At 39.9% G+C, this 23515-nt stretch overlaps 1 protein-coding gene across 2 annotated transcripts in view; it reads left to right on the top strand.

The window, feature by feature from the left end:
- Positions 1–23515, top strand: part of ATG7 (autophagy related 7) — a 103577-nt gene that overhangs the window by 51357 nt on the left and 28705 nt on the right. For both annotated transcript variants that reach the window (XM_070738577.1, XM_070738576.1), the window contains exon 17: positions 12928–13050. In XM_070738577.1, the coding sequence (XP_070594678.1) occupies positions 12928–13050 (123 nt within the window). The remainder of the gene's footprint in view (positions 1–12927; positions 13051–23515) is intronic.

Genomic DNA, 23515 nt, shown 5'->3' with positions numbered 1-23515 from the left:
TCCCTGACTTACAAGCATTTGTTTATTGTATGTTCACACCCACCATGGCCAAGCCCCACCAAGGTCAAACACAATCCCTAATTTTCTTTTTTTATATATAATTTTTTAATAATAACTTTTTCATGGGTTTTTTATGTTTTAACCTCAGGTAACTATTCGACTTCTTTTACTGTTTCGTATTTATTCTTATATTTGTACCGCTGTTGTAAGCCGCCCTGAGTCCTTCGGGATTGGGCAGCATAGAAGTCAAATAAATAAATGCGGCCCACAATGAAATTGAGTTTGATACCTCTGCTTTAGACCATTGATGAACAACCATTTTATTTATTTATTTATTTATTTATTTATTGGATTTGTATGCCGCCCCTTATAGCTAGGAAGTATTATTTTAAAAATTACTTTTGACTCAAAGCATTACCAGTGATGATATTGCCATTGGAGTAAAGCTAAAATTCTAGGCCCGGTTTTTGTTTTGTTTTTTTTAGGGGGTGGGGGCATTAGAATATTCAGAGAAGATTCAGTATCAAATAAGTATTTTAGGTATAGCAGAGGCTTTAATTCAACTGAAAAGGTTTCTTTCCCTTCCCCTCCAAATAATGACTTTTAATGGAGGAATATATTAATGGAGGCAATGTCTCATTTTCCTTTGGGCATGAGGTGGGTGGTTGCTTCTATTTTGAGTAAGTATCGTGTTAGACGGAAGTAATAAGAATTATGAATCTGATAATTAAATTTTGATGCCAGACTTCAACAGCCTGGACTCGGATATCTTGGGGAATGTGAATTACCCAGTCCTGGCCGAGAACCAGGCGTTTGGGTCTGATATACATGCCAAAAAGCCATCCCAGTTAATTTACTACTATTGCAGCAAACAAGTAATAATCAGAGGAAAACTTTGACTGCCTCATTCTAGAGAATCCTCACAGAGATGACTTGGAGCATTTACAGTTTTGTGGAATGATTGGCCATTTTTCAGAATTTCTCAGAAATCTTCAGCATGTGCCGATGTGTTTGGTAATCCATATGTATGCCTTGAGGTCTCATATGAAGGTGTTCTTCAAATGAGATATTGAATGGTGCAGCTACTTCATATTGTGATTTTGAAAATTGTAGCTGTTGAGCCTGCCGCAATTTACCAGCCTTCCCAAGTATACTCTCTAAGACATTCACGAGTAGACTAGGCATTTTGCTGTAAGAAAACACTTTTCTAGATTAATACAAATTTAACTTTTGTTGGTAGGTTGGTTCTTTGTTTTGCAAATCTCACCCAAAAGTGACTCTGAATGGCTTACAAACATTTAACCCCCATGTTCTGTTCGATAAAACTCCCTAATGTTATGTTCCCGGGTCACCCTGACCCGGACCGCAAATGGATCATTTTAGGTACTTATATTTGGTCTTTTTGAAAGCTTTTTTCACTTGGAAACAAGTTTGAACATTTCTGCACACATTGAAATGAAAATAGTAATGATTATTGGTTTATTTTGCTGATAGAATGCATCCCCCCCCCATTTTTGTGAAATATTTTTCAATTTATGGATAGTTTTGCTTGCAAAATGCATTCTATTTTACTAAACTTGGTGTGAGATTGGTAGCTTGAACATTTCTGAACATGATGATATGAAAATTGAACTGGAAAAATTGATGCATATTTGTTTATTTTTTTAATTTTTTCAGCATCAATTTTTTCAGTTCACTTTTGATATCATTATGTTCAGAAATGTTCAAACTTGTTTCCCAGTGAGAAAAGTTTTCAAAAAGACCAAATTCAAGTACCTAAAAGAATTATTTTTGTTTTGGGTCAAATAGACCCGGACAGTACAAGTGGAGGTAAACTTTTTCCCAAAAACCCAAACACCCTAATGTTATGTCCCCGGGTCTATTTGACCCGGACCGCAAATTGTTCAATTTAGTTACTTTTTTTTACTTTTTTCCAGTATGTAAAATATTATTTACTTTTACAAATATCTTAGTCTTTTTTTTAATAAGTTTTTTAATTAAATTTTATCACAACAAACAAAAAAATTTAAAGAAAAAGTGCCCAACACCAATAACCCCTCCACCATTTAGGGGGTTCAGTTATTTACAATAATTTTCAATTTCTTCATTGGCTCCAGTTTTAGGTACTTATATTTGGTCTTTTTGAAAGCTTTTTTCACTTGGAAACAAGTTTGCACATTTCTGCACACATTGAAATGAAAAAAGTAATGATTATTGGTTTATTTTGCTGATAGAATGTGCCCCCCCCTGTTTTTGTGAAATATTTTTCAATTTATGGTTAGGTTTGCTTGCAAAATGCGTTCCATTTTACTAAAGTTGGTATGGGATTGGTAGCTTGAACATTTCTGAACATAATGATATGAAAATTGAACTGGAAAAATTGATGCATATTTGTTTATTTTGCACATAAAAGTCTCTCCCCCCGTGTTCAATTATTTCAAGGCCGAGGGTGTGTGTGTGTGGCCCTTTTGTGGCAAAAATAAACAAATAAGAATAATTTTTTTCAGTTCGTTTCTATTTTTCTTATGTTCAGGATTGTTCAATTTAGTATATCAAAACTTTTGGGGGGAAATTCCTTAGAGATTTGTAGCCTAAAAAAATATAAATTGACATGAAATTCAGAAAACATGGGGGGAGGGGCTTTTTGCTCAAAATAAAAATATAAGCCTCAATTTTTTCAGTTCAATTTTCATATCATTACGTTCATAAATGTTCAAACTAGTTTCCCAGTGGAAAAGGTTTTCAAAAAGACCAAATTCAAGTACCTAAAAAAAATCATTTTGGTCTGGGTCCTATACGACCCGAAACAGACGCAATGTGGTTTTTTTCTTTGCCCAGAAAAAAATTAGCCCCCACCCCAAAAATATTTTTTTGATGATAAGCAATGTTAAATTGAGCAAATGAATGCATAAGATATTAAAAATATTTCGGATTTGGAGCCTAAAAAAATATAAGGTGAAAATGTTTGCAAGCAGCCGGGGGGGGGGGGGGGCTTATTTCTGATTTTTAAAAACCAATAAGAATCATTTCTTTCAGTTCATTTATATTTTTCTTATATTCAGAAATGTTCAAACTACCAATCCCACACCAACTTTAGTAAAATTGAACACATTTTGCAAGATAAACTATAAATTGAAAACAAATTCACAAAAACGGGAGGGGGGGGTCTGTCTTTTATAATCAAAATTAAGCAATATGCATAATTTTTTTCAGTTCAATTTTCATATCATTGTGTGCAGAAATGTTCAGACTACTTTCCAAGTGAAAAAAGTTTTCAAATTGACCAAGCATAAGCACTTCAAATGAAGAGTTTTCGGTCCGGGTCAGGGTGACCCGGCAACAGTACAAGTGTGACCTTTTTTTTTTCAGCAAGAAAGAAAACCCCCACCCCCCAAAAAAAATTCTCATAGAGAGAACTCCTGAAATGATGAAAAGTCATGAAATTTCAAGTTTCAGATATGGAGGGAATTTTTTTTACAGGGTCTCAAACTTTGATTTCGAGTCTCACAGACCCGAACAGAACAGTAGGATTAAACGAGAAACATTAAATGATAAAACAGTAATAACCACAATCATAGTTATACCCAAAATGTATCATTAAAATATCATGTGGGAGCAAAGAACAAGAAGATTGTGAGTGAAGATGAGATCTCTCAATCTACTAGCCATCTCCAAAGTGATATCACATGTTGAGGCCCCAGGTCTGCTGGCAGAAGTCTTCAGGACCTTATGAAGGTCAAGAGGGTGGTGAAGATCCCACTTCAGGGGTTATGATGTTCCAAAGGACAGGAATCATGGCAGAGGAATCTCTTCTCCTGAACCCCACATACCAGAATTCTTTGGTTGATAGGGTCCATAGCATGCACTCTGTCGGTATGGGTGGGGTGTGCCAATTCCATTGGAGTGAGACGGTTCCTCAGATAGCTTGTACCCATACCATAGAGGGTTTTAAAGTTAATAACCAGCATCTTGAATTGCACCTGTGAGAAAACTGGCAGCCAATGCAGCTTGCAGAACAGCGGTGTAACAAGGATCAGTCTGGGGGGTCTCAAGTACTGCTCCAACCATCCCATTCTACACCAGTTGTAGCTGCCAAATTATCTTCAAGGAAATGTAGAACACATTGTATTAGTTCCAGCATGAAATGACTTAAGTGATTGAGTGCAGAGGCTCCTAATCCAGGAAGGGACACAACTGGCACACAACACGAAGTTCCACTAAGGCTCTCCTAGCCACAACTGCCACAATGTCTTAAATCAGGAGTAGCGAGTCCAGGAGGACTCCCAAGTTGTGCAAAGAGTCTGTCTGTGCAACCCCATCCAGAACTGTTAGAGTCCTGTATCTCAGAGCTCTGTGCACTCAAATCCATTCAGTCTTACCAGGGTTCAGCTGAAGCTTGTGGACCCCCACCCAGGTTCCCATAGTCTCCAGGCACTTTAATTGGCTGGTCAGCATTACTAGAGTCACTGAAGTGGAGATTCAAAATTGGGTAATGTTGGCACATTGATGATACCTCAAACCCTGATGGTAGATAATCTCACCTACAGCTTCATGTAGATATTTAAAAGCAGTTGAGATTGTACTAAGCCCTGCAGCATACCACAGAGGACTGGCTATGGGCTGGATCTCTCAAATCCTAGCAACATTGATTAGGACCAACCTTGGAAAAAGGAGCCAAACCAGTACAAAAGTGTGCCTCCCATCACCCGTACCTGGCCCAAAAGAGTAGTGTGGTTGATGGTATAGAAGGCCACTGAGAAGTCAAGAATAACAAGAATGGTTGCACTACCCCAATCTTACTCTTGACAAAGATCATCAACTGTCGCAACCATGTTCTTTCCATCCCATAACAGTCTGAATCCTAATTAAAAGGAATCAAGATAATTCATTTCATCCAGGACCTTCTGAAACTGCCAGGCAACTACTTTTTCTACTACATTTACCTAGAAAGGGAATATGAGAGACTGGATAAAATTGTCCAGGCAGGTGTGATCCAAGATGCTTTTTTAAGCCAAAAGCAAACAAAGGCCTCCTTAAAAGACCCTGAGAACATCTCCTGCAGTGAGGAATTAATCACTGTTTTAATCATCTTGGCAGTCACCATCTTGGAGGCTTTCAGTAACCAGGATGGGCAGGAATCAACAAGCAGTTGCACTCACAGAAAGAGGGTCCTATACACTTCATGAGGTCCATCCTGATTGAACTGTGTTCCAGATAACTTGACAATAACCTTTCCAGGCATGTCAGATGGATTTGCACCATGCTGTAATTCACAGGTCACCAACCTGTGGTCCGTGGACCACTGGTGGTCCATGAGAAAAGTTTGGTGGTCCATAGAGAAATCTTGGCCCCTTGGGCCATATATGGCTGAGAGCAATTAATCCAATCCAGGAAGAAGGAAAGGAAGGGAGGGGAGGGGAGGGACTATAGCTACAGCTCTGGAATATGGGACGGACTTTCTGAACAACATCAGGAAGCCACTGTCAAATATGCTTTAATTATTTTGTAATAATTACACTACCTTTCATTATTTTGATACAATTAAACAACCTTCAAAGATTTTATTATTAAATAAGCATTTACAATTTTCTTATAATTAAATAAGCATTTATAATTTTGTTATGTTAAATACGTGCATTTCATATTAATAAAATAGAAATTCTCTGATCATTATTTTAAAAATGTATTTATATTTTTGAAATATATATATGTATGTATGTATGTATATACTGTATATTAGTGGTCTGCAGGATTCAAAATTATGAATTAAGGTCCATGGGATATGAAGTGATGAATTTGGTGGTCCCTGAGGTTCAAAAGTTGGGAACCCTTGCCCTAATTGATAACTAATCTAAGTGATTTGATGGGTAGAGCAAATTTCTCTGAACATGAACATGCAAACCCTCCTGACCTAGGAAGGATTGAATGATCCGGAACAGGATTGCTGGGCAACATTCTCCATAAGCAATAAGGATGGAAACATAGTAATGTTTGCACTCTTACTGCTATAAGCAGTAGCATGCAAAACATTACTTGATAGTGGCTCTAAGTCATGTCAGGTTGGGATTATCCCTCATTTTCCTGCAGTGGTGCTCTAGGTGTCTTTTAAACCTTTTCAGAATCAAAGCTCCTCCATGAATCACTTGGTTAGGAGCAATGGGTCAAGAGATACCCTTCAGGCATGATCCCATTCAAATCCTCATCTACCCTCTGGTTTCAGGACATCAACATGAATTCAGCAAGACCATTCAGCAAGGCCCTGGGATAGCCCCAGTTTCCTCTGAAACCTACTCAGGGCCATCAGTTGCCAGGGTCAGACAAGTGGGTGTGGCCTCCCTGCAGAGGTGGAGGGAAGCATAAGAGAATCTGAAGGACAGAAGGGTGTGATCTGACTATGATGAGAGAAATTGATAGGTTCCCTCATCAGGCCATGTTCCTGCTGCCCTAACAAGATCATATCTGGTGTGTGGACAATGTCCTGGGTTGGACTTGAGATGATCTTGGATAGGTCCATGGCTCCCAAGAGTAGCTATGAACTCCTGAGTTGCTCCTTATTCTGACCCAGCCTTAACAGAAGCAAGAAACAGACTCCTTGTCATGAAAAAAAAAACACCTTCTTGTGAATTAATTGCATTCACCCACTGAAAAGTCCAGGCAATAATCCTTCAAGGAGTTATCTGTAGTAACAGACCTTGTCCGTTCCTTGCAATAATTGCAAGGCCGTGAGCTCTGAGCTGAAAGGCTGCAAATTAAGTTCTGGCAAGCAGTCTTTGGTGCATGAAATACAATGAGCAAACTCTCAAGAAATATAAACTGCTCTCTCCTACGACAACCATGCCCCTTTCTTTCTATTTATTACTCAGCCAGGGAGGGGCCATTCAGTGTCCATGTGTGCTTTGCTTCCTGAGTTGAGTCCTTGTCCTCTGTTGTTCACCTCTCCTAACTGCTCTGTGCATACATGCATCTGGAACAGGCCCCAGCTGTTCTTCCTCCTCACTCATATCAACTTCCAAAGGCAACTGCGCCTCCGGGGGCTAGGAAATATCAGACAGCCATGGCTCTATCCCTGTGTCCTATAAAGAGCATCTATCAGAGCCTTCCCCAGACTCCAGAACTGACCGAAGGTCCTCATCATCTGAATCTGCTACCCGCTTTGCTGGTAGCTGGAGGGCCACAACTCTTCCAAGGCCAACTTGCAGAAATATAATTATAAACTTTTATCTGTTGGTAGGATGCAGTGGCATGCTTTAGTAAGTTACAATCATCCATGAAGCCATATTGTAGTTTGTTTGCCTTTTGAACATGGTCAAGTGTGAAGAATCAAAACAATGCATTAAGTTCCAGTTAAGCTGATTTATTTACCATGCCTATACAAAAGAATCTAATAAAATGTTCAGTACTAAATTGGCACTACAGTAGCCAATGTTAATGGAATTCAAGAGGCGCTCGACTTGAACTGCTTGTGGGAACATGGTAACTCTAGACTAATTCCTCTCTTGACTCCAGCTCCAGAATCTGCCTCTCCTACACATGTAGAGTAATATGTACTTGCAGTGCATGGTTTGTAATTGAATGTTGTGTATGAACCAGGCTTCTTCAACATATCACAATTAAATCACACCATGGTAAAGTGATTTGTGAGCCCATTCAACAACTGCTTGTTATTATCTTCTCATAAAACCAAACTGAAACTAATCGGATTTTTAATTAAATTTGAATGTTGTTGCGCAATTGGTTCCTATTTGTTATGGTTGAATAATTTTTCTGCCTTGATTGGCTGTAATTCTGATCCTCATACTTTGGCTTATCCACTCTATGCTGAATGGAGAGGAAAATATAAGGGAATGATGTCTCTGCCATGATTGTGATGAAAACAATAAACAATGCATTGGGTCCCAAGCCTGGAAAGGTTGAGTAAAAGCAAAAGTCTTGCCTAAGGGCTGTATTTTCTTAATCTATCCACCGTGGATGGCATGAATTTCTTTTTTCCATAGGAATAATGATTTGAATGCCCAAGCCAGGAAATGGAGTCAGCATATGGCTCTCTTGGGAACGCAGCAAGCCAGAATTACACAAATGAATGATATTTGAAACATATAAAGTGTTTTGCATTCCAAAAGTGGAAATGAGATGGAGAGAAGGGTCAATTACTTGGCAAATTAATTTTCAGAACATGCCATACAGTAGGCAGTTGTTTTTGGTTGACATCAATCACAGCATGGAAATAGTCTACCTTACCTCTTAGCCAGGAATTGACATTTCAGAGCATTCTTGCAGAAATTTGCAAAATACTTTCGCTATTGCTGCAGATTCCCTTGTACATATCAAAAATTCCGTCTTCCTTAGAAATGGATTAATAACGAGTTTTCATAGCTGCATCATGTGTGAGCATTTTCTTCTGTTCACTGGTTGCTTTTATTTAAGATAGTAATTCCAGGAAAATTAGACTGTTCTAAACCTACATGCTAGAGAAGTTACAGCCAAAAATGATTGCCATTGCTTGCTTTTGGTCCGTAAGTACCCATGTACTTCAACACAAACTCCTCCTCTTTCCCCCCACTTTTCCTGTTTGTACCTGAAGCCTCTGGAGTGTGAAAAACAGCACAATGGGCAAACTGGAAGCCCGTTTTTCCGAATGTTTAGTTTGCCAGTTTGGCCGTTTTTTCACCATCCCAGGCTTTAGTGAGATCTATGTGAAGGAATGGGGTGGGGTGCACATAACCCCAACCCACTCCCATGCATGCGCAGGGGCTGCATAGGGCATGTGAGCTTGGGTGGGGGAAGGGAATGGGTGCAGGCTTCACACGCATGCACATGCATAGTACCAAAAAAATACCACCACCACCCCAAAAAGTCAAAAACAAGATGGCGACACATGCGCAGTGGCATAAACTTGGCTTCTGTCCATGCACAGAAGGGAAAAAAACCAGGAAAATATCCCCCCAATATATATATATACAGTGTTCCCTCGATTTTCACGGGGGATGCGTTCCAAGACCACCCGCGAAAGTTGAATTTCCGCGAAGTAGAGATGCGGAAGTAAATACACTATTTTTGGCTATGAACAGTATCACAAGCCATCCCTTAACACTTTAAACCCCTAAATTGCAATTTCCCATTGCCTTAGAAACCATTTAGATTATTACTCACCATGTTTCTTTATTAAAGTTTATTTAAAAAAATATTTATTAAAGATGGACGAAAGTTTGGTGATGATATATGACGTCATCGGGCAGGAAAAACCGTGGTATAGGGGGGGAAACCGCAAAGTATTTTTTAATTAACATTTTTGGAAAACCGTGGTACTGTATAGACTTTTCGCAAAGTTCGAACCCGCGAAAATCGAGGGAACACTGTATATAAAAAAAAGATGGCAGCATCCATGGACCGGCACCAAACGAACTGGTTGTGTGACGTCATTGTGACATCACCAGCAGGTTGCGACCAGTTCAGGCAAAGCAATGCTAACCAGGAGGAACCCACCTCTGTTCAGAAGGGTTTGATTTCTTTAATCTACTAATAAGTAGGATGGCACATCCATTATGGTATTGCTTTCCAGTGGTCTACTGAAATGTAACAGGATAGGTTAGTTCTACCATTGGCAATCTTAATTACAATGCTTTCAGTCCACCACTGCATCTGATGTGTGAAGCATCATAGCACGTGAACAAACTCAAGCATCTAACTTTTTGAAAAGTATCCAAGATTATATCAGACAGATCTATAGGAGTCTTCTGCATAAACACGATGACACAAATCCATCCATTTTTTACTCTTTGCTTTGTAGATCTCTATTGACTGTGCGTTCCATTCATCTTCATCCTGACAATTTTTATAGTTATAGAAGGATGTACTCAATATTCTAGGCAAATGGTATGCCTGTTGAAGAGATCTGTAGGATGAAGTTTTCACTGCTACCCCCTCAAATATCAAGAAAATTATTCAGTGCAGAAGTTTAACATTTTATAAGCATCTACTATTAGAATCCATGCATTGGTTGTCATTGACACTAGCAAAAAAGTTGATGGATCCTGAGTTATAATTCCAAAAGGAAGAAGAAAGTCTTCCTTGATTCTGACCATATTCAGTAGTTTTTAAAAAGAGAGAGATGGGGAGTGGGGGGAGCTCCAGAGAACAACAATCAACTTAATGCATTTCTGTCACAAACCAAACAGGTTTATGAACATCGGGAAAAATATAATCAGACAAATGTAATTTTTTAGGAGTATTTACTCATCAAGGCAAAACTAAGGTGTCAGGAGGGGCACTGAAGTTCATTTGGGAAAGAAGTTGATATGCAATTACTACCAGTGAAATTATCTGTTAGGTTCAGTGTGCAGGAGCCAAATCATATTTGAAACCTCATTTGTATGAAATGATTTTAAGTATAAGTAGATTCCAGAGCACCAGAGAACATCATGGGACAATGGTTATTGCAGGATCTCTTGAGAATAATTGTTTAAGATCTTAAGGAATTACTACTTTACCATAAAGAGAGAGGTGATACTGAATCTGAGTTTGACATTATTCCACTGTTCCTTTAAAAAAAAAAGCATTGTGTTTATATACATCTTCAGAGTTTAAGCCAGATTTCCTGCTGTTGCGTAGGACAGTGATTTTCAACCTTTTTTGAGCCGTGGCACATTTTTTACATTTACAAAACCATGGGGCACATTGAGGGGGGGGGGGGGGGCTAAAAAAAATATTGGACAAAAAAATTCTCTCTCTTCCTCCCTTTCTCTCTATTTCTTTCTCCCTCTTTCTCTCCCTTCCTTTTTTTCCCTCTCTCCATCCCTCTTTCTTTCTCTCTTCCTTCTTTCCCTCTCTCCATCCCTCTTTCTTTCTCTCTTCCTTCCCTCTTTCTTTCTCTCTTCCTTCTTTCCCTCTCTCCATCCCTCTTTCTTTCTCTCTTCCTTCCCTCTTTTTTGCTCTCTTTCTCTCTCCCTCCCTACCTCCCTCTATGTCTTTCTCTCTCCCACCTTCCCTCCCTCTCTTTCTTTCTCTCTCTCTCTTGCTTTCTTTCTTTCTCTCTCTTGCTCTCTCTTGCTTTCTTTCTCTCTTGTTCTCTTTCTCTCTCTCTTTCTCTCTTGCTTTCTCTCTCTTGCTTGCTTTCTCTCTCGTGCTTGCTTTCTCTCTTGTTCTTTTTCTCTCTTGCTTGCTTTCTCTTTCTTTCTTTCTTTCTTTCTTTCTCTCTCTCTTGTTTTCTTTCTCTGAGCTTTGCGGCACACCTGACCATGTCTCGCGGCACACTAGTGTGCCACGGCACACTGGTTGAAAAACACTGGCGTAGGAAACTAAAGATCTGAATATTTATGTTCAAGAAGGCATTTCTCCTTATTTATTTATTAGATTTGTATGCCGCCCCTCTTATGATGGATGGCTACAGATTTTATCATACACAACTGTAGAGTTTTTCAGTGACTGTGAAAATTACATTTTGAATATCCCTATTAACATTTTTACACTTTCACATGGCTTCTTGGATGTAAACCCCTATACAGTGGTACCTCTACCTACAAATACCTCTACTTACAAACTTTTCTAGATAAGAACCAGGTGTTCAAGATTTTTTTTTACCTTTTCTCAAAAACCATTTTCCACTTACAAACCTGAGCCTCCGAAACTGTAACCGGAAAAGGCAGGGAGAAGCCTCTGTGGGGCCTCTCTAGGAATCTCCTGGGAGGAAACAGGGCCTCCACCCTCCCTGTGGTTTCCCCAATCGCACTCATTATTTGTTTTTACATTGATTCCTATGGAGAAAATTGCTTCTTCTTGCAAACCTTTCTACTTAAGAATCTGGTCACAGAACAAATTAAGTTTGTAAGTAGAGGTACAACTGTATTTGGTATATATATACTTTGTACATTCTTTGCTTTCAGTGAATTTTTTTTCAGTGTAGTATACCAGCCAGCAAAGCCTGCCTTGTGTGCCAGAGCTGGCCAGGCCCTCTAGATCATGGGTACATGTCAGTGCTGGAGGACTGAGACCATGCAAGAAACCCACTCAGGCAGGGAAGGAAGCTCCAGCCCATCCATCCTGGCTGGCAATTCTGATCCCTTTGCTCTTCAAGGTTCTGGCGTGCTGGCCACCCTGTTTTCATGTGCATGAGAGCACCAGACACCAAAAGAGCAGCCTCCCTCTGCGCATGTGTGCACCGCTAAGATAATCTTCCTGTTTCCAATGTGCACATGCACGGCGGCCACCTGGGCTTCCCATGCACATATGTGCCAGAAACCGGACGTCTAGGTGGCAGAGCAACCCGGAAGCTCATCCTGGAAGTACAACAGGCGATGGTTGGCTCCTCATGCCCAGAGAGATGGCTCTGCACACCACTTCCGGCACGCGTGCCATAGGTTCCCCATCATAGCTCTAGCATATTTCAAAATAGGCAAATGGCATTGGGTTTGTTCCTAGAACTTAACTGATATGAAAATCTTGGAGTATTTTCTTTGTATCCTCTGCTTAAGAAAAATTTCCCATTCCTTGATTTGAATATGCTGGTTTTCACTCTCTAATTTTTTGTTTTTATTTAATGAATGGTTTCTGTTAAAGGGAAAATTCCTCATGATTTTAGCAATGCCAGACCTAAAGAAACAGGCAAGCAAAGATTGTTATTGTCCAAACTGCTATCTTTAAAGAATAACCACCAAAATACAAATGAATGTTAATGTAGTGATCATATACAAAGAATGTGAATGTGCTTTGTTTAAGTTGAATTGAAAAATCTTGGATTCATACCGCTGTTAATTTAAATGGCATAAAAAAGAACTTCTGTGAATCTTTTAGCAGAAACAAATATTTGTGTGGTGTAAATAGGAAGCTGAAATTTCTTACTTTGTAAAATTTATATTAAGAGTCATATTCAAAAATTCTGATTCTTTATAGCTACCAAGAAATAACAATGTCCCTTGTGCTTTCTTTTGACAGGTCCTTGACCAGTATGAAAAAGAAGGCTTTAATTTCCTAGCAAAGGTTTTTAATTCTTCCCATTCATTCTTAGAAGATCTTACAGGCCTGACTTTGTTGCATCAGGAGACCCAAGCTGCTGAGGTAAGGTTTCTTCAAACAAAAATAAATAAGATTTGTAACAAGAAGTTATTGCTGTTCAGTTTCATTAATTAGTAACAATTTAGGGCGCAGTGGGTTGGGTGTGTGGTTTTTTTGCTGATTAATAGTTTTACAAAATTTACATGAATCAGATTCACGCAGCAGTTAGAACTCATTTTTCCTTAAAACCCCATCAGATTATTAAATCATATATCCACCACTCACAATGGATTCAGTTCACTATTATTTTAAAGTTAAATAGCAAACAGTTTCTATTTAATTCTACATATATAGAGTCATTTATCTATGAGGTCACTAGGAGCTGAAAATAGCTTAATGGCAAATATTTAATTGGTCAATCCATATGGGAGTGAAAATAAGGTACGATGGGAGGAAACATTTGCTGATGATTTTTCTGGTGCCATTATTATGGTAAAATGTGGCATTTTAATTATTAACTACTATCAAAATAATGGTTATAGGATAAAACAGCCTTATATTTTTGTTTGCGGTTTTGTAAATACAGTACTAGTTTATTTTAGGAACTGACAATATATTACCTATCCTATTTAAATATATTAGCCACCAAATTCTAATAAACATTATATATCACAAGTTTGTAACTCCAGAAATTGAACTATATTGTACATAGTACAATACATAATACAATGTTGTTGTTAAGCTTCCAGAGAATAATAGATACACGATGGAGGCATATATTGATTAAAACAGAGAATTTCAATTTTTTCACCTCAAAAGCATCTTGTTACCTTTGTTTGAATATATTTTTTTATTGGCCAAGTTATTATTCTTATTATTAATAATAATAATAATAGGAATTTGTGTTTGTGTTCATTATCTCCCCCCCCCCGCATTCCCATGTATTCTAAGTGTACAGCATAAGTAATAACTCCACTAGTGTGATACACTCAGTATTTCCTAGGTGTGTCCTAAGTGAATTAACTTTGTAATAGCTGTGTAAGCAAAAAGAAATCATGTTATTTAGTCGTGTTGCCCTTATTAACAAAATGAATAATTAATAGATCAAATATATTGTTTTATTAACAAAATGAATAATTAATAGATCAAATATATTGTTTTATGAGGTTATTAAATATGTTTATATCAAAATTACTGTCTACCCTGTATTCTTTTTGGATAATCTTAATCTTGACCTTAATCTGTCAGGTAGGAATACAGTGTTCCCTCAATTTTCGCGGGGGATGTGTTCCGAGACCGCCTGTGAAAGTCGAATTTCCACGAAGTAGAGATGCGGAAGTAAATACACTATTTTTGGCTATGAACAGTATCACAAGCCTTCCCTTATCACTTTAAACCCCTAAATTACAATTTCCCATTCCCTTAGCAACCATTTAGATTATTACTCACCATGTTTATTTATTAAAGTTTATTAAAAAACATATTTATTAAAGGTGGACGAAAGTTTGGCGATGACATATGATGTCATCAGGCGGGGAAAAACGTGGTTTAGGGAAAAACCGCAAAGTATTTTTTAATTAATATTTTTGAAAAACCGTGGTATAGACTTTCCGCAAAGTTTGAACCCGCGAAAATCGAGGGAACACTGTATATGGATTCAGCTCTTGATACATTTATTTTCAACCTATACAAAGCAAAAAAATGTGTCTTCCGATATCCTGAGACACATTCTGAGGTAGTTTGGAAGATCCTGTGTTTTCCTGGCTTCTTTCCATTATATGGCCCATGAGAAAAGCCAATGTTGATTAATTTAAGACATGATATCAGTGTCTCTAATGCTGGGTAAAATAGAGGTAAACTGTTTCTTTCATGCCCTTCTCATGAACTTACTAAAAGCATATGGCGGCCAGATACTGGAAACTTGGTCCATCAGTTCCTGGACAAAAATGCTTGGTGAGCTGTTTAGAGTGCTTGGAATATTGAATGATTTTGGCAGTGTGTTCTTTCTTGTTCTTTTTAATTGGTCCTGTTTTGGTATTAGCCATTGAGTCTCTATTTGTGAACTGGGCACCCATATAATAACAAAGTATATCTCCAGGCCATCACTTTTCAGTTCTTGTGTGAATGCTGTTCTTCAACAAATAAACTACCTGGTATTTTTCAGAGGTTTTTGAGGACTTTTGAGGACTTTTTTTCTGAGTCCTAACAGCGGCCTAAAGTTATCAAGTCTTAATTTCAGCGCTGAATAGATTTTAGATTTCTTATAGTTTATTATTAGAGCCAGAATGTGGCCTTGGTATAGACCAAAATAAAATATACTTTCTCTTTTTCTGATCTGTTTTGGTAAAGTTATTTTCACTGAGGTTTCACATTTCTGTTACAGGAAATTGGTTTGGAGGAAAGACCAGAGAGCCATTATTAGAGTGCATTTTTTCTCCTCAAAACATGGGTAGCTCCTGCTTTTTTTCCACAGTCTTATGACTCATGAACGCCTTGCTGTTTAGTTTTAAAATCTGTCCTGTAAGAAGCAGTGCCTTCTCTGAAAGAGTATCTGTCTTTTTATTCATCTAGATGTGAGGGAGATTCCGAAGTCAATTTCATTTATAACTAGTAATACAACATTATGATTAGTTTGAATGGTTAAGATCATTAGTTAATACTGAATAGTTGTATCCTGTATGTCTCGTTCCTTCCTTCTTTCCTTCCTTCCTTCCTTCCTTCCTTCCTTCCTTCCTTCCTCCCTCCCTCCCTCCCTCCCCCCCTCCTCCCTTCCTCCCTCATTCTTTCTTTCAAAGTTATGTATGTCAGGATTTGCACTAAGCTTTAGTAAATATTGTAACATGCTCTAATTAACATGCTGAGATGGAGTGGGATCACTTAACTAAATAAAAATTACCAAATATGAATTACACAATCAAAACATTAAAGTACAATATTGTAACAGGGAATAATTATGTGAGAGGTACCTATTGGTGTCATTGTTTGTAGTTGAGCTTTAATAGGTTATCCCAATGTCAAGCAATCCAAATTTTATGTCTTCCTGATACTTTACTTGGAGTTCCACTTGGAGTTTCACTAATAATTGATACCTTACGCAATATTTTTGTCCATTTTGCATTTTTTGTAGGATTATACTGTATTTCTTTCCCGTTCCTTTTCTTCAATATTACTCTACCTCTTGTGGGGTAGCTACATGAATAACCCAAACATGGTTTATTCTAATGGACAGTATATTATTTTTCAAGTATTTATCTTTCTAAATTTTAAAATCCCATACAAATTTTGTTTTACCATTTGCAGGGGCTCTGTGATTTCATGTTTGCAATAATTCATACTGTTTTTAAATAATACTTTTACATAAATATCACAGAAATATCTTCCCAACATCCTCATGCATTATTATTCTTGAGAATGTCCTATTTATCTCTCCCGCCCCAGTACTTTGCTGCATAGTCTGAAAGAGGCTTAATGTAGTTGGGACTAGTGTTAAAGTTTTAATTTGACTCTCCTATATCGCTAGTATCTCCCCACCCATTTTTATCATTTACTGCTTTGCTACTGACACTTTTTAACTTGGATTATCTATTTAGAACTGCAGTTCTTTTTCATATGATAACAAAAGTAAACATTATTAAAAGTAATGGATTTCCTGGGAAAGCTGAACTATCAGAGAGGGTAGTCAAAGAAAAGAAATCTCTTTGAATTGCAGTGCTGGGGAAAACATAAAATTCCTTGGAACAGAAAAACAATTGAATACTAGATGAAGTAAAATCAGGCTGCTCTCTGGAAGCACGAATAATGAAGTTAAACCTTAGATATTTTGGACACATAATAAGATGGCAACTGTCCTGATGAACAAGGAGAGGTGCTTGATTTATGGGAAAAATAAGACGATTGAAAAAGAGATTGATAGAAGTCAAGGCGGCTAGATGCTGTCCATGATACAAGCACAGCCTAACTCAAAGAAGCAATTATTGTGCTGATAAAAATTTCATGGTGAAGTTATATCCATTCAGTTACTGAATAATCAGAAGTACAGAAATTTTAGTTCAGTAAGAATTACTTTAGTAAAAATAGAGATTTTACAAAACCTATAAATAAGATTTATGACAAAACCATTAGGGAATTCTATGGACAAAAGTATCCAGTTTTCTACTTAGAGGCAGATTCTTCCATAAGGGTTCCATGAATATTACATCAGAAAACATCTTGTTTAGCAAAGGGCAGAAAATGGCAGTTGGGTAAATTATTATTATTATTATTATTATTATTATTATTATTATTATTAATTAGATTTATATTCTGCCCCTCTGTACAGTATTTACTATTACAGTCAAACATAATAATAATAATAATAATAATAATAATAATTATTATTATTATTATTATTATTATTATTATTATTTATTAGATTTATATGCCGCCCCTTTCCGAGGAAACATGTTTCATAAAAGATTTCAAAGGCATGTACAGTGGAACCCCGACTTACGAGTTTAATTGGTTCCGGAAGGAGGCTCGCACGTCGAACAGCTCGTATGTCGAAACATTGTTTCCCATAGGAAACAATGTAAAAGCGATTAATGCGTGCAAGCCCGAGGGCTGAGGGGAAAAGACGTCGGCTGAAGCGGGGAAGTTCGCCAGGAGGCAGCAGAAAAGCCGCGCGTGTCTTTTAAAACATCGGAGCCGGCATGGGGAGGCTCTCAATCAACCCCCGAGTCCGGGTTTGGGGCTCGGAGGCTGATTAAAAGCCTCCCCGTGCCGGCTCTGATGTTTTAAAACACACGCGCGGCGTTTCCGCTGCCTCCTACAGCGGGGGCGTGTGTTTTAAAACATCGGAGCCGGCATGGGGAGGCTCTCAATCAACCCCCGGGTTTGGGGCTCGGAGGCTGATTAAAAGCCTCCCCGTGCCGGCTCTGATGTTTTAAAACACACGCGCGGCGTTTCCGCTGCCTCCTACAGCGGGGGCGTGTGTTTTAAAACATCGGAGCCGGCATGGGGAGGCTCTCAATCAACCCCCGAGTCCGGGTTTGGGGCTCGGAGGCTGATTAAAAGCCTCCCCGTGCCGGCTCTGATGTTTTAAAACACACGCGCGGCGTTTCCGCTGCCTCCTACAGCGGGGGCGTGTGTTTTAAAACATCGGAGCCGGCATGGGGAGGCTCTCAATCAACCCCCGAGTCCGGGTTTGGGGCTCGGAGGCTGATTAAAAGCCTCCCCGTGCCGGCTCTGATGTTTTAAAACACACGCGCGGCGTTTCCGCTGCCTCCTACAGCGGGGGCGTGTGTTTTAAAACATCGGAGCCGGCATGGGGAGGCTCTCAATCAACCCCCGAGTCCGGGTTTGGGGCTCGGAGGCTGATTAAAAGCCTCCCCGTGCCGGCTCTGATGTTTTAAAACACACGCGCGGCGTTTCCGCTGCCTCCTACAGCGGGGGCGTGTGTTTTAAAACATCGGAGCCGGCATGGGGAGGCTCTCAATCAACCCCCGAGTCCGGGTTTGGGGCTCGGAGGCTGATTAAAAGCCTCCCCGTGCCGGCTCTGATGTTTTAAAACACACGCGCGGCGTTTCCGCTGCCTCCTACAGCGGGGGCGTGTGTTTTAAAACATCGGAGCCGGCATGGGGAGGCTCTCAATCAACCCCCGAGTCCGGGTTTGGGGCTCGGAGGCTGATTAAAAGCCTCCCCGTGCCGGCTCTGATGTTTTAAAACACACGCCCCCGCTTTAGGAGGCAGCGGAAACGCCGCGCGTGTGTTTTAAAACATCAGAGCCGGCACGGGGAGGCTTTTAATCAGCCTCCGAGCCCCAAACCCGGACTCGGGGGTTGATTGAGAGCCTCCCCATGCCGGCTCCGATGTTTTAAAACACACGCCCCCGCTGTAGGAGGCAGCGGAAAAGCCGCGCGTGTGTTTTAAAACATCAGAGCCGGCACGGGGAGGCTTTTAATCAGCCTCCGAGCCCCAAACCCGGACTCGGGGGTTGATTGAGAGCCTCCCCATGCCGGCTCCGATGTTTTAAAACACACGCCCCCGCTGTAGGAGGCAGCGGAAACGCCGCGCGTGTGTTTTAAAACATCAGAGCCGGCACGGGGAGGCTTTTAATCAGCCTCCGAGCCCCAAACCCGGACTCGGGGGTTGATTGAGAGCCTCCCCATGCCGGCTCCGATGTTTTAAAACACACGCCCCCGCTGTAGGAGGCAGCGGAAACGCCGCGCGTGTGTTTTAAAACATCAGAGCCGGCACGGGGAGGCTTTTAATCAGCCTCCGAGCCCCAAACCCGGACTCGGGGGTTGATTGAGAGCCTCCCCATGCTGGCTCCGATGTTTTAAAACACACGCCCCCGCTGTAGGAGGCAGCGGAAACGCCGCGCGTGTGTTTTAAAACATCAGAGCCGGCACGGGGAGGTTTTTAATCAGCCTCCGAGCCCCAAACCCGGACTCGGGGGTTGATTGAGAGCCTCCCCATGCTGGCTCCGATGTTTTAAAAGACACGCGCGGCTTTTCTGCTGCCTCCTGGCGAACTTCCCCGCTGTAGGAGGCAGCGGAAACGCCGCGCGTGTGTTTTAAAACATCAGAGCCGGCACGGGGAGGCTTTTAATCAGCCTCCGAGCCCCGAACCCGGACTCGGGGGTTGATTGAGAGCCTCCCCATGCCGGCTCCGATGTTTTAAAAGACACGCGCGGCTTTTCTGCTGCCTCCTGGCGAACTTCCCCGCTTTAGGAGGCAGCGGAAAAGCCGCTTATTTTTTCTTGCTTATTTTTTCCCGCCACTCGCAGCGAAAGTGCCCCGGTTTTTTTGCCGCCCCCCCCCGCCCGCCTCTCGCAGCAAGTTCTTGTCCGGGCGTTTTTTTTGCCCCCCCCCCGCCCGCCTCGCAGCAAGTGCTTGTCCGGGCGTTTTTTTTGCCCCCCCCCCCGCCCGCCTCTTGCAGCAAGTGCTTGTCCGGGTGTTTTTTTTGCCCCCCCCCCGCCCGCCTCGCAGCAAGTGCTTGTCCGGGCGTTTTTTTTTGCCGCCCCCCCCCGCCCGCTTCTGCACCCCCAGCAGAAGCCAAGGACTCACCAAGAGCTGGATATTGTACTGAGAAGAGCCGGCCTGGCTTGCTTTGCTTCGGAGAAATAAAGCGTCACGCCCCCCTGACGCTTTTGGCGGCAAAAGAGCCCAGCATCGCTTCGGAAGCCGCCGAAAGCGTCAGAGGGGCGTGACGCTTTATTCGGCTCTGCATCAGCTCGGAAGCAAAGCAAGCCAGGCCGGCTCTTCTCGGCTCGTATCCCGAATGGAAGCTCGTGAGTCGAACAAAAATTTCTCTACTCTCCCAGCTCGTATCTCGAGTAGCTCGTAAGTAGAGCTGCTCGTATGTCGGGGTTCCACTGTATATTACTACAAACCTGTCTTTTTTCATAGGCTGTAAAATATTAGAGAAGACTGGTAAGGGGCAAGTTCCAAGGGAGCCAACAATTCAGTTAAAGTCAGTTAAAACCAGAGTTGGAGACTTGGTTATTTTTCACTCACAAAGTTCAGGCTAAAGTCAGAATATTCCTATGTCCTTTTGGGACTTGGGACCAATGCCAAGCTTTGGGAGAATTGAAACCCACCAGCTAAACTTAGTAGGGAAAGACTTGATAGAAGGGTCCATTTTGCTCACTAAGGTAAATTTACCACTACTACTTTTCTCTGTCCTTTGATCACTGTTTACTCCCTCTGTTTACAGGTTAACAGTTCTTAGCTTCGGTCTACTGATCTCGGTTTCATGTAACTTGGTTTTAACTGATATCATAAACAGTTCATTTATCTGCAGGCACCAGCAATAAAACTTTATAGTTGCAGGCATTCTTTTGGCACTAAGATCATTTTAATGAGACCATCTCTTAAGTTCATATAAGCAACTTGTAAAAATAAATCTCATTTGAATCAATTGAAAAAGTAACTTTTCTTAAAATATATTCTCCATATTGGTTGTTCTTTATAGCAGGTTCCATTGCAATAAATTATAAATAGCTTGTTTGAGACTTTCTGTTAATAACTTAAAAGAGTAAGAATTGCAACAAGTAAGAATTACAACATTTTTTTGCTGTAATTAAACACATAAATTATAGAACAGTTTATCAACACACAAATAAATAATGCTATGATATATAAGCCCCCGTAGGTCTTTGGAACTGGAAGAGAAAGTCATAGTTTCATTTGTACAAATTACTTCCAGATGTAGATTTCATAAACTCATAACATCATTTGTATGAATTATTCAAGTCTGCATCTTGTAAACTGTTTTTTTTAATATTAATTCTATATGAATATTATTCAGTGTTTAAAGTTGTTTCTATTCATACAAAATTAATTGTGACACTTAAGAGTATTTTAATTATTCACATCACACCATGAAGTAAGTGTGTGTGTGTGTGTATGTATGTATGTATGTATGTATGTATGTATGTATGTATGTATGTATGTATGTAAAAAGTGTTTGGAAACTTCAGATCATGCAGAATTATTATTATTATTTATTTATTAAATTTGCATGCTGCCCCTCTCCGTAGACTCCGTAGAATGCAGCTGCGAGAGCAATCATGGGCTTCCCTAGGTATGCCCATGTCACACCAACACTTCGCAGTCTGCATTGGTTGCCGATCAATTTCCGGTCACAATTCAAAGTGTTGGTTATGACCTATAAAGCCCTTCATGGCATCGGACCAGAATATCTCCAGGACCGCCTTCTGCCACACGAATCCCAGCGACTGGTTAGGTCCCACAGAGTTGGCCTTCTCCGGGTCTCATCGACTAAACAATGTTGTCTAGCGGGACACAGGGGAAGAGCCTTCTCTGTAGCGGCCCCAACCCTCTGGAACCAGCTCCCTCCAGAGATCAGAATTGCCCCCACCCTCCTTGCCTTTCGTAAGCTCCTTAAAACCAACTCTGTCGTCAGGCATGGGGGAATTGAGATATTCCTTCCCCCCAGGCCTATACAATTTATGCATGGTATGTTTGTTTGTGTGTGTCTATGTTTGCTTTTAAATAAGGGTTTTTAATTATTTTAACATTAGATTTGTTATATGCTGTTCATTATTGTTGTTAGCCGTCTATTGTTGTTAGTCTACGGGGAGGGGAAGCATACAAATCTAATAATCTAATAATATATATAATATAATACAATATGTATGTATTCCCATTGTGTATGTACTTAACCTGACAATGCTTTTCTCGTACTTCATGATATGATGCTGTTATGATTTGGTTGTCCTCTGCATTGTATTTTCCTTCTGCTCACAAGACAGGAAAGAAAAATATTTGGGAAACGACTTTCCTTGCTCCTTCCTTTTGCTGTTTTTTATAGAAAAAGCTAGCAAAGTTGTTATTCTTCTTCACAATCATGACTTTATTGTGAGGGTATCCCTACTGTAAACATAAACGGTTCAGATTGTTGAGGCAGAGAGAGTTTGTGGTGAGTCTGAAATAAATACTCATATACTAAAATAGTCATATATGTACCATGTTCGATAATATGCTGTTCATAGCATATGTTTGTAAACTCTGTTACTAGTTAGTTAATACGTTTTGATACAATACTTACATTTCTCACTGATAGAATTGAGTTTAAATGTGAGGCAAAAATATCTACTGAATCAACGTTCAGGATAATGAAAATAGCAAATCATTGCGCAAAGTCCATTAACGATGAACAAATTCCCCAAGAGGTGGAGTGGAGTAAGCTTCAGATTTCACAAGAAGAATGTAGCTGGCTAATTCAAAAATGTATCACAGAGCATCATAAGATGTAAAAGTTCCATGCAAGGGGTAGCCACTGCAGTGGGAAAAGGAAGAAAGCTGGGAGTCGTGTGAAAATGACAAATCTCTTGAGTGATGAGTAGCTTGGATCTACAGACAAACTGGTAAGAATGACCATAAAAGTGACATAAGTATTTTTAATTTAACTTCATCATGGAAAAATAAGCCCTGTCCAATGAACATATTTCAGATGACAATACCTTTATTCTTGTTCTCCAAACTATTGGCTTGATACAAATTAGTCTTCTGTCTGTGTGGAACCTTTAGGGACAGCCTATTTAGTTTGTGGTCAGTACAGCTAAGTTGAGCAATTCTTTTGGACAACTATTGCACTGAAATAAAACAAGACTTTAGAAACTATGATTATAAAGTTAAAAGATGGAGAACAAGCCAACCACCAGACCATGGCAAATGTTTGGAAGCCAAGTGGAACAAAGCCAGCTAACAATGCAAAGCATAAGTTGTTGGAAAAGTGAAATGAGCACTATTCGATAGGACATTTATAAATGGAACTTGTTTTAAAAGACAGAGATGAGGAGGAGAAACTAAATAAGTATAGAAGCAAAGCTTATTCCACCTTTTCCTGTTGTAAGAAATACGGATTGCTTGATTTTTTTCAATATCCGCATAAGTCTTGCAACATTTATTCAGTCTCATTGTGACTTTTTTGGCAGTAAGAAAACTAAGAATCTGCAAATGCCTACCTTAACATTTTTATCAGATAACATGTTTAATTAGGAATATTCACTATGTAAAGCAAA

The sequence above is a fragment of the Erythrolamprus reginae genome, chromosome 2 (genome assembly GCF_031021105.1).
Source record: "Erythrolamprus reginae isolate rEryReg1 chromosome 2, rEryReg1.hap1, whole genome shotgun sequence".
NCBI classification, from domain to species: Eukaryota; Metazoa; Chordata; class Lepidosauria; order Squamata; family Dipsadidae; genus Erythrolamprus; species Erythrolamprus reginae.
This window is presented reverse-complemented; position numbering and strand designations above follow the sequence as displayed.